Consider the following 16,355-nt stretch of genomic DNA (forward strand, 5'->3'; position numbering starts at 1 on the left):
ATCGGTAGGTGGATAGACACATATATAGGTAGGTAGGAAGGTCGGTAGGTAGATCGGTAGGTAGACTTACAGACACAGACTTAGGAAGGTAGATGGGTGGATGGATGGATGGACTGACCAACAGACAATCAAATAGATGGACAGACAGATGTAGATCGGTTGGTGGATAGACACATATATAGGTAGGTAAGAAGGTCGGTAGGTAGGTAGACTTACAAAGACTTAGGTAGGTAGGTGGATGGATGGATGGATGAATGGATGGATGGATCGACTGACCAACAGACAATCAAATAGATGGACAGACAGATGTAGATCGGTAGGTAGGTAAGAAGGTCTGTAGGTAGGTAGGTAGACTTAGAGACAAGGACTTAGGTAGGTGGATGGATGGATGGATGGATGGATGGGTGGATGGATCGACTGACCAACAGACAATCAAATAGATGAACAGACAGATATAGATCGGTAGGTAGGTAGGAAGGTCTGGAGGTAGGTAGGTAGACTTACAAACACTTAGGTAGGTGGATGGATGGATGGATGGATGGATGGATGGATGGATGGATGGATGGATGGATGGATGAATGAATGATCAATGGATGGATGGACCGACTGATCAACAGGCAATCGAATAGGTGGACCAACAGATCGGTCGGTGGATAGACGCATATATAGGTAGGTAGAAAGGTCGGTAGGTAGGTAGGTAGGAAGGAAGGTAGGTGGATAGACAATGGACAGACAGACACAGATGTAGGGTAGGGTAGGTCAATAGATGGGCTAGACAGACTGACTGATTGACAGATGGTCGGGCACACAAACACACACTAATGTAGGTCGGTAGGTCGGTGGATGGATGGACTGACCGGCCGACAATCGGAACCATAGACACAGGCTAGATAGGTAGATAGTCGGTAGGTAGGTAGATAGGTAGACGGATAGCTAGTTGGACAGACAGACCACCCAAAGACCTGATGGACCGATCAATATACCGCAACCGGCAGATGTCGGTAGATGGATATATGATTGACTGATGCATTACCTGGCCCACACAAACGGCTGTAGTGGTACGGGTTGCAGCACACCTCCACGCCGTCCAGACCACCGAAGCTCTGGCAGTGGCTAAGCGCTTTGAGACGGGCCGAAGGCGGCAGGTCTCTCCACCGGTACATCCGACACAGGAGGTACTGAGATGAGACGTGGTGAGCCCCGAACCGTAGCTCAGCGCCGGGCACCATGACGCACTCGCCGGCTACCCCGCCTCTGGACTCCACAGCCTTCAGCAACACATCCAGACTTCTCTCCGGGAGTTTTTTCAAAAAAGCATGAGCAATATTCAGTAGGCCACACTCACAGTTGTCTTTTGGGGGGGTCCGAGGTCTGAGGTCCCCAAATAAACAACACGTCACCGTACGACCGTCAACATCTTCCACTCCGCGACCCGAGGCGCACATGACCTCCGGGTCATCGTCAGCTTGCTCCGCTTCCTCCGCAGAGTCCCCGGCTTCCCCCGCAGCGGGGCCCCCGACGCGTGTCACCGGCCCCTGCTGCTTTCTTCGCGGCTGTGAGCCACACGGACATCCTCCCTCGCCTCGGCTGCTTCCATCGCTCCGGGTGACCGCACGGCTTCTCCACAGTCGCCGTACAAGTCCGGAGCGTCTCGACCGGAACATACGACAACCTAGACCGTCCTGGATGAGTCGTGTCGGTCCCGTCCGGTTCTCGGAGGGTACCGCATGGATTTAGACTCTTCGCCCGAGACGTGTGGATGGCGCGCGGTGCGCACACCGTGCGCAGCCCGGGGTGGTCGACCTCAGCGGCATGAGAGAGCGTTCAGTCACGGGGGAGAGAGGGGAGTGGGGGCTCCGCGGGAACCATGCACGCTATCCCGACGCTTCGTCTCCACGCATAGTGACTCGCTTACAGCATCTCAACGTGTGAAGGAGAACATCCGAGAAGCTGCCAGGAGATCCTCGCCTCCTGCTTTGAGGAGGAACCCGACATCCATGGAGGAAAAAAAAAAAAAAACTTCCGTCAAGTAAATCCGGATGAGACGGAAATCCCGTAATGATCCTTGCTAAAAGGTCCCAAGATAAAACGGCACAGGAGAACAACTTTTTTTTTAGGATGACTTCCGTTCTTTTCAACGGAGCTGCTTCTCTTCACTCTGCATGCAACTTCTCCTCACACACACACACACACACACACACACACCAAACAAGCAGAGGGAGGCGGGTCGATCCAGACATCACTGGTGTCGATATCCTTGTAGGTCAATCCAACACGTGATCATTTCGATATTTTTTCAGTTCTCTTCTGTATGTGTTTCTGTTGACAAACAAATGATAAATATATTTAAATACACACACACACACACGTTTCTAAATATATATATCTTTTATTTTTGTAAATTTACACAAATATTTATTAATGTTTTTTAATTGCATTGTTGTTAATTAATTCATTCATTCATTCATTTTCTACCGCTTTTTCCTCACGAGGGTCACAGGGGGATGCTGGAGCCTATCCCAGCTGTCTGGACTAGTCGCCAGCCAATCACAGGGCACAATAGACAAACAACCATTCACACTCACATTCATACCTATGGACAATTTGGAGTCGCTAATTAACCTAGCATGTTTTTTTTTGGAATGTGGGAGGAAACATGCAAACTCCACACAGAGATGGCCGAAGGTGGAATCGAACTCGGGTCTCCTAGTTGTGTGGACTGTGTCCTAACCACTCGGCCTGAAATGTATCAAATATTTTTTCTAACATTTTCTACCGCTTTTTCCTCACGAGGGTCGCAAGGGATGCTGGAGCCTATCCCAGCTGTCTGGACTAGTCGCCAGCCAATCACAGGGCACATATAGACAAACAACCATTCACACTCACATTCATACCTATGGACAATTTGGAGTCACTAATTAACCTAGCATGTTTTTTGGAATGTGGGAGGAAACCGGAGTACCCGGAGAAAACCCACGGGGAGAACATGCAAACTCCACACAGAGATGGCCGAGGGTGGAATTGAACTCGGGTCTCCTAGCTGTGTGGACTGTGTCCTAACCACTCGGCCTGAAATGTATCAAATATTTTTTCTAACATTTTCTACCGCTTTTTCCTCACGAGGGTCGCGGGGGATGCTGGAGCCTATCCCAGCGGTCTTCGGGCGAGCCAGCCATTCACAGGCCACATATAGACAAACAACCATTCACACTCACATTCATACCTATGGACAATTTGGAGTCGCTAATTAACCTAGCATGTTTTTTGGAATGTCGGAGGAAACCGGAGTACCCGGAGAAAATCCACGCATGCACGGGGAGAACATGCAAACTCCACACAGAGATGGCCGAGGGTGGAATTGAACCCTGGTCTTCGAGCTGTGAGGTCTGCGCGCGGTTTGAAGATTAAATATTTCTATTTAAGTTTTCTATTTATTTTCTAATTATATTTATCATTTAAGTGTTTTTTCTTATGTTTTATTCCGATCATAATCATGATTAATAAATTACAGACAGAATACTTTAACAAACGTACTAACAAAGCAAGTAAAAATAGTATCGGTATCGGTATTCGCAATACTGGATCTGCATTGACTTGGTATCGGTAGCGATACAAACTTGTGCAGTATTGCCCACACCGAACACGCATACAGTAGCAGTCAGCAGGGATCGTCAAGTCAGGCACAATAACAGCTCCCTACTTCCGTACATATTTTCGGAATAAAAGCCTTTAAGCGCGGTATGGCAGGGATGTCCAAACATTGGGCCACGTGGTGAGAATCATTTTTTATTGTTATTGTTAGTAAAATATTTTTAGTCTAAAGTCTTTGTCTTTTCACTGTTGTATTTATTATTATTTTCAAATGTTATTTTATAAGCATAATTACCAAATTAAAGTCAGAGCTACAGGAACCTGTCAAAGCACTGCTTTTATTTTGGAGCTTCTCTCTCTCTCTTTCCCCTTTTCCTCTCCCCGCCCCCCGGAGAGGACAGCTCGTCTGCCATTGGTTGATTCCTGTCATCATGTGCCAGTCTAGACACTTTGGCGGCAAGGAGACGTACTGATTGTTGCGCAAACAGGGTTTCAAGTTTCTCAACTCTTAAAAAGTCCTAGCATCCTGCTTTGCTTCAATCGGAAAGAACATCTTGCTTTAAGAAAGGCTCCTATTCAACAGCGAAATGCATCTTAAATGTCGCCCTCCCAGGATGATGTAATGCAGTTTAGCATCAAACAACGACAATATTCAACATAATGTTAATAATATTGACAGAAAGCATGCACTATTTTATCGTGTTACATTGATATTTTTTTACATGTAGGAAACAATTAGAATAGTTAAATGGACAAATAAGGGTATTTTTACCTTCATTGAAGACGTGATTGTTGATGAGTGAAAAGAGGAAGTTGATGGTGGTTGATCTCGCTGCCACATAGCGTCTTTGGGATGTCTTCAATGACGCTAAAGTCATCTTCAATGTTCATTTATAATTTATATGCATGTACATCTCTTTTACACATGTTCAAGTACATTTGTATAGCTATAAAAACGTGTTTACATTTTTGAAAGTCATCATAGATGTCACTGACGTAACGTCCGGTTCCTGTTGGCTAATTATTAAGCTAGCTAATAGGATACTAAACAGGAATGATTATTTGTGATTGAAAAAATACATTAAAAACACAGTTGGACTCATATGTTGTATTAATAACAAGACAAGACGTGTGGGGGCTAACAATAAACTCACCGTCTGTGCGTTAGCGGAAAAACAGCTAGCATGTGGGGGCTAACAATGCTCGCAACGTCTGTGCATTAAGAGAAAAACAGCTAGCATGTGGAGGTAACAATGCACGTACCATCTGCATTAGAGTAAAACAGCTAGCACGCGGGGGCTAACAATGCTCGCAACATCTGTGCGCTAAGAGTAAAACAGCTAGCATGTGGGGGGTTACAATGCACGTACCATCTGTGCGTTAGCAAAAAACAGCTAGCATGTGGGGGCTAACAATGCACATACCATCTGTGCGTTAGCAAAAAACAGCTGGCCTGTTGGGGCTAACAATGCACATATCGTCTATGCGTTAGCGAAAAACAGCTAGCATGTGGAGGCTAACAATGCACCTACCATCTGTGCGTTAGCGAAAAACAGCTGGCCTGTTGGGGCTAACAGTGCACGTAACGTCTGTGCATTAGCGAAAAACAGCTAGCATGTGGAGGCTAACAATGCACATACCATCTGTGCGTTAGCGAAAAACAGCTGGCCTGTTGGGGCTAACAATGCACGTAATGTCTGTGCATTAGCGAAAAACAGCTAGCATGTGGAGGCTAACAATGCACTTACCATCTGTGCGTTAGCGAAAAACTGCTGGCCTGTTGGGGCTAACAATGCACGTATCGTCTGTGCGTTAGCAAAAAACAGCTAGCATGTGGAGGCTAACAATGCACTTACCATCTGTGCGTTAGCGAAAAACTGCTGGCCTGTTGGGGCTAACAATACACGTAACATTTGTGCATTAGCGAAAAACAGCTAGCATGTGGAGGCTAACAATGCACATACCATCTGTGCGTTAGCGAAACACAGCTAGCATGTGGGGGCTAACAATGCATGTAACATCTGCGTGTTCAGTATCCACAGTTCGGATAATAAATAGATATTATTAGTTTCTCGATATTGTTTCAAATTGGGGGGGGGGAACATTTCTGTCCCCCAGTGGGCCATGAGCGAAAATAATTGAGAACCACTGAACCAACAGCGTAAAGGTGACTATAGGGGTGCTATTTAATAGCTATAGGTCTCTGATAATGTTAAAAAAAGAACAATATTATGTTATCATCATAGAATATCCCGGACATTCTAGCTAGATAATGTAGCTCATGCAAAACCGTAGGGCCGGCCAATCAACTTGTCAATCATTCCAACTGAGCATCTGTCCATCAAATACGTTTGGTTTTGACGCAGGAAAACAAGCTAGCTGCCGCCCCCTGCTTTGGGCCGACGGTTGAAGATAATCTGTGTCATTCCAGCCAGCGAATGCAAACATTCGGCGGTGGTGATAAGGTGTGTGTGTGTGGGTTTGGAGTGTGGGAAGACTTGGGTGGGGTGTTTCGAGGCGAGTGCGAGGGGGGAAGGGGGGTAGCAGACGCCGTGTCCAGCACCAAACCGCCTCCCAAAATAAACGCCGTCCTTGCGTCTCCAACGTCTGTCCGAGGGCACAGACCTGCAGGCTCCCCCGGCTCTCCGAGCGAGGAGTCTGGAACCAGGCGGCCCCGTCACAGGAACAGCATGTCATCGGCTTCATCGCTCCCCCTAATGGCTCTCAAACACGGACACACAAACGCCTCCTGCCTCTCCCAGGCACCACTGAAAGCATCCAGAGGCCCGCTTATGAAAACATGGCGGCGTGCTGGAGATAATGTCTCCACAAGCCAGCCAGGGAGAACAAAGCTATGGAACGGTGGCCTAAAAACAACAGACCATTACACTACCACCACCATATTTTACTGTTGCTATGATGATGCACGTCTTTGGATGAATGTCTCCACAAGCCAGGGAGAACAAAGCTATGGAGCGGTGGCCTAAAAACAACAGACCATTACACTACCACCACCATATTTTACTGTTGCTATGATGATGCACGTCTTTGGATGAATGTCTCCACAAGCCAGGGAGAACAAAGCTACGGAAAGCTGAAATATTCATTCTTTACTTCTAAGAATACTAACAAACTAAAAACAACAGATCATTACACTACCACCACCATATTTTACTGTTGCTATGATGTTCTTTTTCTGTCAGATGTAATGGAAGTTCAACCACAGAGTATTTTTCAGAAGGTCTTATGGATCATGAAGATGTTTTCTGGCAAAAAAACTCAGGCCTGCACGTCTTTGGATGTTGTTGTGGGGTCTTTTGTGACCTCTTTGATGAAGGTTCATCAACAGGAAAACATGGATTGGTGCTGGAGATAATGTCTCCACAAGCCAGGGAGAACAAAGCTACGGAACGGTGGCCAGCTGAAATATTCATTCTTTACTTCTAAGAATACTAACAACTAAAAACAACAGACCATTACACTACCACCACCATATTTTACTATTGCTATGATGTTCTTCTTCTGTCAGATGTAATGGTGACACACACCTTCCAAAAAATTCAACCAAAGAGTATTTTCCAGAAGGTCTTATGGATCATCAAGATGTTTTCTGGCCTGCACGTCTTTGGATGTTGTTGTGGGGTCTTTTGTGACCTCTTTGATGAAGGTTCATCAATGGGAAAACATGGAGTGGTGCTCGGAGAACAAAGCTACGGAACGGTGGCCTGCTGAAATATTCATTCTTTACTTCTAAGAATACTAACAAACTAAAAACAACAGACCATTACACTACCACCACCATATTTTACTGTTGCTATGATGCAAAACAACTGAGGCCTGCACGTCTTTGGATGTTGTTTTGGGGTCTTTTGTGACCTCTTTGATGAAGGTTCATCAACGGGAAGGTTCACTATGTTTGTCCCATGTTTTCATGATGTGTGGATCATGGCTCTCACTGTGGTTTGCTGGTGTTCTAAAGCTTTGTAACTCTTTCCACACTGATAGATCTCACTTAATCCGATGTTTATGTTTTAATGGAGGGAAAGAACTTTTTCAGGTTCGGTTAGGTTATGTTGTTATTGACTAATATTTAAATTTCTTTGATGATTTCAAGTATTTTAAATGTTTAAATGTTCAAATTCCGAGTATTTTGCTGAATGACAAAGCAACTCAAAAGTCCATCTAACAGATTGCAAAGGCAGACCGGGGTCAAGAGGTCAAGCGTTTTCCTTGTCCGAGCTGAGCCACCACCCATCCTCGTCTGCTGCTGGACTAGTGGGCACCAAAGAGGGTGTAATCCAGCCTCGGTCTGCCCTCTCACTCACAGTTCAACTCCAATGCTCCACCAAGCCTTTGAAAATGTACGCAGCTACCCTTTCAATTCATTTCCATGCAAGTTTTTTTTCTTTCTTAAAACACGCCACATATTTATTTTTCTTCCTCCCTCCGACTCTCACGCTCACCACTGGAGCAAGGCGAGACACTACGGCTGCACCGGTTAGCTCATTAATCACTCTTCCCCACTCCCACTTCTCCTGTGAAAAACAGGCTCGCTTGATTTAATGGAAAGCGCTTTAGGACAAAACGCACGACTTTCCTGGAAATGAAGCTTGGATTGAGACTTCCATCATTTGTCTAATAGTGTGAGATGGAGGGGGGTTGGGGGGGATGGGGGGTGTCCTAACTTTTTATATTTTTAAAATCAGTCATCAGTCACGTTGAATTGAATTGTGATTTATTATTTATTTCTGACTTATTTTCTACATTCAGTTGACAAGTTTAAAAAAAGACAGGAAGATTTTTTTTGGTCTAAAATTGAAATATTGAAACAGGGTTTCTCTAATAGGACCCACATTTTCTAATAGTCATGTCGCGACTCATGTTTAAGTCATATTTTTTAAAGCGGCATAGAGGATGGATTGAAATCACTTAATTTTTGTTATTTTTAATTTTTTTCTTTTTTAAAACACTTTTAGTAAAGTCATTTTTATTTATTTTCTGTACTTTTATTTAAATAATTCTAAATTTCTCTGTTTAAATTATTGTTTTAAAATACTTTTTACTTTAAAAATAATTTTACAAAATTAATTACGTTGTTTTTTTATTCAAATTAATTTCTATAATTTTTTTACACTTTTACTTCATTTTTAATTGTCTTATTGTTTTTTATATGTATTGTACTGAATTAATTTGTTTTTTAATTATTTATTATTATTATTTTTCTTATTTTGTAGTTATGGAAATCTTGTTATTTATTATTTCTTTCTAACTTATTTTCTACATTCAGTTGACAAGTTTAAAAAAAAGACAGGAACATTTTTTTTGGTCTAAAATTGAAATATTGATCTTTGACACTAAACAGGGTTTCTCTAATCGGACCCACATTTTCGATTTATGTTTATGTCATATTTTTCAAAGCGGCATAGAGAATGGATGAAATCACTTAATTTTTGTTATTTTTAAGTTTTTTCAGTATTTTTTTTCTTTTTTAAACACTTTTAGTAAAGTCATTTTTATTTATTTTCAATACTTATTTAAATAATTCTAAATTTCTCTTTTTAAATTATTGTTTTAAAATATTTTTTACTTTTAAAATTGATTTTACACGACTCAGTACGTCGTTTTTTACTCTAATTTATTTGTATAATTAAAAAAAAATATTATTGTTTTTATATGTATTGTACTGAATTAATAAGTTTTTGTTAGTTATTTTTATTATTTTTTTTCTTATTTTGTATTTATGGAAATCATTCTAGTTTTTAATTTGTATTATTTTTAAATGTTTTTTATTCAAGCCATTCTTCTTCATTTGCATTAATTTTTTCACTTTTATAGAAGTAATTTTTAATGTTATTCTATTTTTTTATTATTATTTCATATTATTATTTCAGCTTATTCCACTTTTTTTTTTTTTTTTTACTGATGATGATGTTGCGTTACGGTGCCATCCTTCATTTCTGATCCAAGCCTCACATATCGATCTTCATCACCCAAGCCCCCCACACACACCCGAAGCCTGGTGCTTCTCCGACATGATATTTGTACATACGATATGTTTACTTTCACAGTATTGTACTGTTGACTGACTTCCACGCGGAGGTACGCCATCTAAGAAAACGAGGAAGGAAACAGGATGAAAACAAAGGAAGAGGAAGGGAACCCGGTGTGATTGAGCCGGTCCCTACTGGTCCTGGACCGGCCGGAGTCATGCGGACAGCGGCGCCATCGGCATAACTAATGGCGGGGGGGGTCGCTCACTGATGACCTTTTATTTATTTATTTGACTAAAGGCCCATTTAGACCTGCAGAGCAGGTGCATTGTGCACCTTGTGTTTATTTACTTATTTAGCGGCCATTTTAGACCACAAGAGTTGCGTCATCGCTTATTTTTGCCTGAATACGTTGTTGGGATCGGGTATTGAGGTGAATTGAATGAATTAAACATTCATTAAACAACATCTCCGCATAGCCAGCTGCCGTTTGACACCCCTGCACAACCCGACTAATAATTCCGCTAGAAATGTTCACCGTTAATGTTATTCATTTTCTACCGCTTTTCCTCACGAGGGTCGCGGGGGGTGCTGGAGCCTATCCCAGCTGTCTTCGGGTGAGAGGCGGGGTACACCCTGGACTGGTTTCCAGCCAATCACAGGGCACATATAGACAAACAACCATTCACACTCACATTCATACCTATGGACAATTTGGAGTCGCTAATTAACCTAGCATGTTTTTTGGAATGTGGGAGGAAACCGGAATACCCGGAGAAAACCCACGCATGCACCGCAGAGAGAACATGCAAACTCCACACAGAGAAGGCCGAGGGTGGAATTGAACCCTGGTCTCCTAGCTGTGAGGTCTGCACGCTAACCACTCGTGTAGCCCATGATGGGAATAATAGGTTTTTTTCCCAAACTCATATTGGTACTTGTTTGTATATTTCTTATTATTCATTCATTCATTCATATAAACAAACAACCATTCACACTCACATTCATACCTATGGACAATTTGGAGTCGCTAATTAACCTAGCATGTTTTTTGGAATGTGAGAGGAAACCAGAGTACCCGGAGAAAACCCACGCATGCACGGGGAGAACATGCAAACTCCACACAGAGATGGCCGAGGGTGGAATTGAACTTATGTCTCCTAGCTGTGAGGTCTGCACGCTAACCACTCGTCCACCGTGCAGCCATGTTAATGTTATTCTCGACAAAAAAAATGTTCGTAGAAATTGCCATTTTCTGGAAGACATACGGCGGTCTAGTGGTTAGCGCGCAGACCTCACAGCGACTCCAAATTGTCCATAGGTATGAATGTGAGTGTGAATGGTTGTTTGTCTATATGTGCCCTGTGATTGGCTGGCCACCAGTCCAGGGTGTACCCCTTCTCTAGCCCGAAGACAGCTGGGATAGGCTCCAGCACCCCCGCGACCCTTGTGCGGTAGAAAATGAATGAATGAATTAATGGAAGACATACATTGTTGACATGATTTTGGTTTAGAGTCGGACCTTCGGGGAAGGAATGAATGATGCTAACCAAGGTTCCAATAGTAAATGCTATTCGGTCATACGTCTTTAAAGCACACATAAAAGTTTCCTTTTAAGGAAATGATGAGCGTGCTGGGAGTGCTGCCAAGCGGGACTGAAGTCCGAAAGCAGAAGATTTCCATATCCAAAGCAAGATTATTGCATGGAATCGCGTCAAAACAAGATGGAAGATGAAGTTGAAGGAGCCAACACCCACATACTCTTGATTCGTGTTTACACAGTGTCGAATGGAACACACACTACGTAGCTTATAATTGCACGGGATTCTCTCTCTCCCGTCTTCAAAGTCCAGGGTTTAAAGGTCAAAGGCTCCGCCACCGGTGCCTAAATGCCCCCCCCCCCAATTTCCTGTTATGTCTAGCGTTGGGGGTCCAAAGCTACGTAGAATGTGAAGGTCACTTTCTTGTTGGACAACGACAAGTTCATATTTTGCAGGCGCTTGCATGCTAAAGGATTTGCAGCGAGCCTTGAAAATGGAATGCGAGTTCACCCTCCTTATTTCATCTTGTCAGGACTTTTTGCAAGAGTTTTTTTGCAAGAATTTTTTTTTTTTTTTACCGCCATCCTCTTTGCTCTTCTTTCCAGCTTCAACCAAGCCAAGAAGGACTCATAAAGCTGTAAATCAAGCGCTTTCATACTTTTTCCAGTGAGAATTGAAGGATGGGGGGTTGGGGGGACACTCCAATATATTTTGTACATTAAAAATGCTAAAACCAATATGCTACAAGAACACAAACACTTTAGCATATGCTAAATCCCTCGTTTATGGCGGTTAAGTGGTTCCACACATGACTGTGATAAGTAAAATGTTGTCAAAAACATTAAATGCTAAAGCTACTTACCATTCATTTATTAACCCAATATGATATATAATAAAATATAATATAGTACATATTGGCTTAATTCTATAATATCCAGCCAGACAGTGACTTCCTTAAATGGGCCTGCCTGGGTAAAAGCAGTTCTGAGTGTGACCAACAGTGTAGCTGCACTATAGGAGTCAACGACTCAATATAAAAAGGGCCGAAAATTAGCATAATATGTCCCCTTTATTTGCAATAAATTGCTCCACCAGTGCTAATTATTGTATTATTGCAATTTTTTCAACTGATCAGCAGTGTATGTAAAATGTACAGATTTCTGTCAGCAACGTTCATAATTTTGTAATATGAAATATACAATGAAGATTTACTTGGTATTGAGATGATACCTCCAATTCAAACCACAATCCAGTGTGTTAACTTATACTAAAAATACATTAAATGACAGTAATTAGTTCCATTGAAAAAGTTCCATTGACTTTTCAGTAAGCGAAGTAGCTATTGGCTGCCCTGAAAGTCGCAAAGATGATGTCATCGTATAATTTGCATATGCTCCTATAAAATGCTGTAGGAAAGAAACAACCCCCACAGGAGAGACAAATAAGAGTAAAAACACTTCAATTAACTTATTGATTACTTAATTTAAAAAAATCCATATTTTCACACGTTGGAGGAGCCTAACTGAGCACAGAATAACAGATTATGGTGTTTATTAACGTGACTGTGGTTGGTGAGTTAGCACACTCTTGTGGTGAGTATATGCAATAGCAACTGAGGACATAGCAATACAGTAGCAGCTCAATGACTTACGAATTGGAAGCGAATTCCACTTTATTTTACCAATAAGAGTAGTAAATTGACTCAGAATATACACACAGCATTTTATCCAGGCTAACAAAAGGTTAAGAAATTTGCGTAGTAAAACTCCACCCCCGCGGAATCGCGACCGAAACAGCTAATAATAGCATGCTAGCACCTAGCATAATATTGCTAAGTGTGTGTACTGTAAGTTTACCTATGCAAGCGGCTAGAAATACAACTATGCTAATGTTAGCACGTTAACAATGCTTACATGCTAGCAGCGAGCACAATAGTGCTACTTAATCAGGTATCATGTGTGTTTTCGTAGTAAAACTAGTAAAAAATAGTCAATTATATAATCAAAGATCGTAAATCAAAGTAAGATGTCGGTTTTGAGACTCGACTTCATTTAACTGTGGGGGCCGTTTTTACATGATGGGGGGGGGGGGCGTGTTATACATAAGTCAGTATAAGCAAGTATTTAATGTCATTTTCTTACCTTCGGCCAAGCAGAAGAATCCTAGAACCAGAAGTTGGAGAGCCAGACTGGAGAGACATTGTTGGCACATGTCATTACAATCTTCTCTGTGGCCGGAAAAGGGAGGTGTGACGTCACAAAAAGATTAAAAGGAAAACACACATGGTCACTTGTGTATAAAAATTCACTTTTAGGAACTTTGCCACAATCCACACACATAAAGGAAAAAAAGTGTTGTGTACGGAGAAGATGTTTATTTGAAAAAGATACTAAATGACATCCCTGCAGTATCGTAGGACCTTTCAAAATTGGATGGTAAATCTGGATTGTGTTTCATTCAATAACAAAAAATGGCATAACTTAACCAGTCGAGTTCTTTCATTCCGTGTATAAAAATATGGCTCCGTGCACTCTGCGCCATCAGAACCTCCTCATCTGTCGACGCTCTTGTCTTCTCTGCTTCTTCTCGTTCACTTCCTCCGGCGCCGACGGGGTCTCCGCCGAGAACCAGGGGCCCAGAATGTTCACCCAGAGCAGGTGAAAAGCGCGAGCCGGGGCCTGATGTGCAAACACGAGACAGGATGGAGTCTTTTTATAAGGTAAAACACCCTAAAATATTCATCTGCAGGACGTTCTTTGTGGTGCTTACCAGCAGCCAGAGATACCAGAAATAGGAAGAGATGGAGCTGAGTACTTGGACGATGGCTGTGAGAAGAATGACGTCCTTCAGGTGCCTGATGGACAAAAAAAACATAAGTAATAAGACTGTATAACGACGTCTTTGTTAATGAATTAGTTAAAAATACAACAGATAACCCATCAATTAATTTAAATAAAAATTTAAATGACAAATAACTTTAATAAAAACAACACCATAAATGACTTAAAAATAAATAAAATAGAATAAAAATATAAATAGAATAATTAATAAAATAATATTTGTAATATAAAAATATTACATAATATATAAAATAATAAATAAAATACAAATATTGAATAAATGATAAGCAAAAACTTTAAATAACTTAATAAAAATAACTTAAACAAAGGTGTAAAAAAATACCTTTTTCGCACAAATAAAAATAAATAATAACAGAAAACTGTTTAAAAAAACAACAATAATAATAATAATAATAATAACTTGTTAAAAATACAACAGATAACTCATCAATTAATACAAAATTTAAATGACAAATAACTGTTTTATAAAAACAACACCATAAATGACTTAAAAATAAATAAAATAGAATAAAAATAGAAATAGAATAATTAATAAAATAATATTTGTAATATAAAAAATATTACATAATATATAAAATAATAAATAAAATACAAATAATTGAATAAATGATAAGCTAAGACTTTAAATAACTTAAGAAAAATAACTTAAGCAAACGTGTAAAAAAATACCTTTTTTGCACAAATAAAAATAAATAAAACTGTTTAAAAAACAATAATAATAATAACTTGTTAAAAATACAACAGATAACCCATCAATTAATACAAAATTTAAATGACAAATAACTTTTTTACAAAAACATTATTTAAAATTACTTAAAAATAAATAATAATAAAGAATAAAAATAATAGAAATATAATAATACAATAATATTTGTAATATGAAAAATATTACATAATATATAAAATAATAATTAAATAAAATACAAATAATTGAATAAATAATAAGCAAAGACTTTAAATAACCTAATAAAAATAACTTAAGCAAAAGTGTAAAAAAATACCTTTTTTGCACAAATAAAAATAAATAAAAAAATAAATAATAACATAAAATAATAACAAAAAAATGACTTATGCAAAAGTAAAATAGCATATGTAGCAACACAAGTCAGTTCTGCACACCATGCATCAATTCTTCTGAGCTATTATGGAGGTGCCACGACTTACTCCGCCATTCCCTGCTCCATGTTTAAGTCTATTCCTCCGTCCAGGAGACTTCCATCGTCAGCAAACGCCGGCTTGGCCATGGAGGACATGGAACGGTAGCTCCCCACATACACTGCCAGCGCCAACGCCAGCAACAGCTGCATGGAAGAAGAAGAAGACGCATCAAATATCTGGGTCAACGTTTTGAATGACATTTTGCCCTAAAAATCCACACGACACTCACCCACGTCCAAAAGGTAGATGAATTGTAGAAGATGAAAAGATTTACAACAGCGTATATAGCCTGTGGAAGAGTTCAACATTGTTCGTTTACACCTTTTATGAGAAAGGACAGAAAGTACAACACGTGCTTACGTTAGCACCAAGGATGACTCTTGTGTAGAACTTTAAGGTGGCCTCGTTCTCCTCCAGAATCTGCTTCTTTCCTTTAGTTCCAACTTTAGTTTTGGGCTGAATGGACACAAACAAAAAACTTGCTTTTCATTTGCATATTCATCAGCAATATTACTAAAATACTATACAGTGAAGCGGGGCTGCTCAACTAGTGGGTCAGGACCCAAAACTGTGTCACGGATCCATTACGGGCTAGGACACAGACAGCACATTGAAAATGACATGAAAAGATGTTTTATATACAACAAATATTTGAATTATTTTCAAGTCAAATTAAGCAATATTTGAGTCTTCCGCCTCATTTCCTTGATATTGTGTAAGTGTATTCATGGTAGGTTTAAAAAACAAATCAATTTGCTTGGCTTAACTTTGAATACATTACATTTCCTCGCATTGGAAACCAGTCTGCTTATGAAAAAATAATTATTATGATTTTTTTTTAGATCATTGCCTTGTCCAAAAGTGAAACGGCGACAGTGCCACCTCAAACTAGTGCAAGCATGTTGTGTGTGTGAGAAACTCACCGCCATTGGCAAACAGGTAGATACTTTTCCACCGTGTCCTCTGTAAAGTTTGAAACACAGCCCCCTTTTCGTTTATGTTATTAAATCCAAAAACCCATCGACAAAAATCGCTGCGGTGTCATTTCTTTGAACACATCAGCGTTAAGCGATGTCTCTGGGTCTGTAAGCAAGACATCCGGCGCATGCAATATACGTCATCATAATCTTTGACGCGTGACATTTGGTCAAAGCGCGACCTCCAGTGGTCAATTTTATTACTACAGTAAAATCACAACATACAGTAGCTATAGC

The 16,355-nt window shown here is 40.5% G+C and overlaps 2 protein-coding genes across 2 annotated transcripts in view; both read right to left on the reverse strand.

The window, feature by feature from the left end:
• Positions 1-13,360, reverse strand: part of LOC131131880 (mothers against decapentaplegic homolog 6-like) — a 36,113-nt gene extending 22,753 nt beyond the window's left edge. Inside the window, exons 1-2 of the mRNA XM_058076874.1 lie at positions 13,264-13,360; positions 1,034-2,319 (exon numbers count right to left, since the gene is read on the reverse strand). Coding sequence (XP_057932857.1) covers positions 1,034-1,664 — 631 coding nt within the window. The 5' untranslated portion in view covers positions 1,665-2,319; positions 13,264-13,360. The remainder of the gene's footprint in view (positions 1-1,033; positions 2,320-13,263) is intronic.
• A 116-nt stretch (positions 13,361-13,476) lies between these two features.
• Positions 13,477-16,283, reverse strand: tmem208 (transmembrane protein 208). The gene is made up of 6 exons (XM_058076879.1): positions 16,065-16,283; positions 15,502-15,597; positions 15,371-15,430; positions 15,148-15,284; positions 13,892-13,976; positions 13,477-13,800 (listed from the first exon to the last, which is right to left on the reverse strand). The coding sequence occupies exons 1-6, from the start codon at positions 16,068-16,070 to the stop codon at positions 13,663-13,665; spliced, it is 522 nt and encodes a 173-aa protein (XP_057932862.1). The 5' UTR covers positions 16,071-16,283; the 3' UTR covers positions 13,477-13,662.
• Between the last annotated feature and the right edge of the window lie 72 nt (positions 16,284-16,355).

This window comes from Doryrhamphus excisus, chromosome 7 (genome assembly GCF_030265055.1).
Source record: "Doryrhamphus excisus isolate RoL2022-K1 chromosome 7, RoL_Dexc_1.0, whole genome shotgun sequence".
NCBI classification, from domain to species: Eukaryota; Metazoa; Chordata; class Actinopteri; order Syngnathiformes; family Syngnathidae; genus Doryrhamphus; species Doryrhamphus excisus.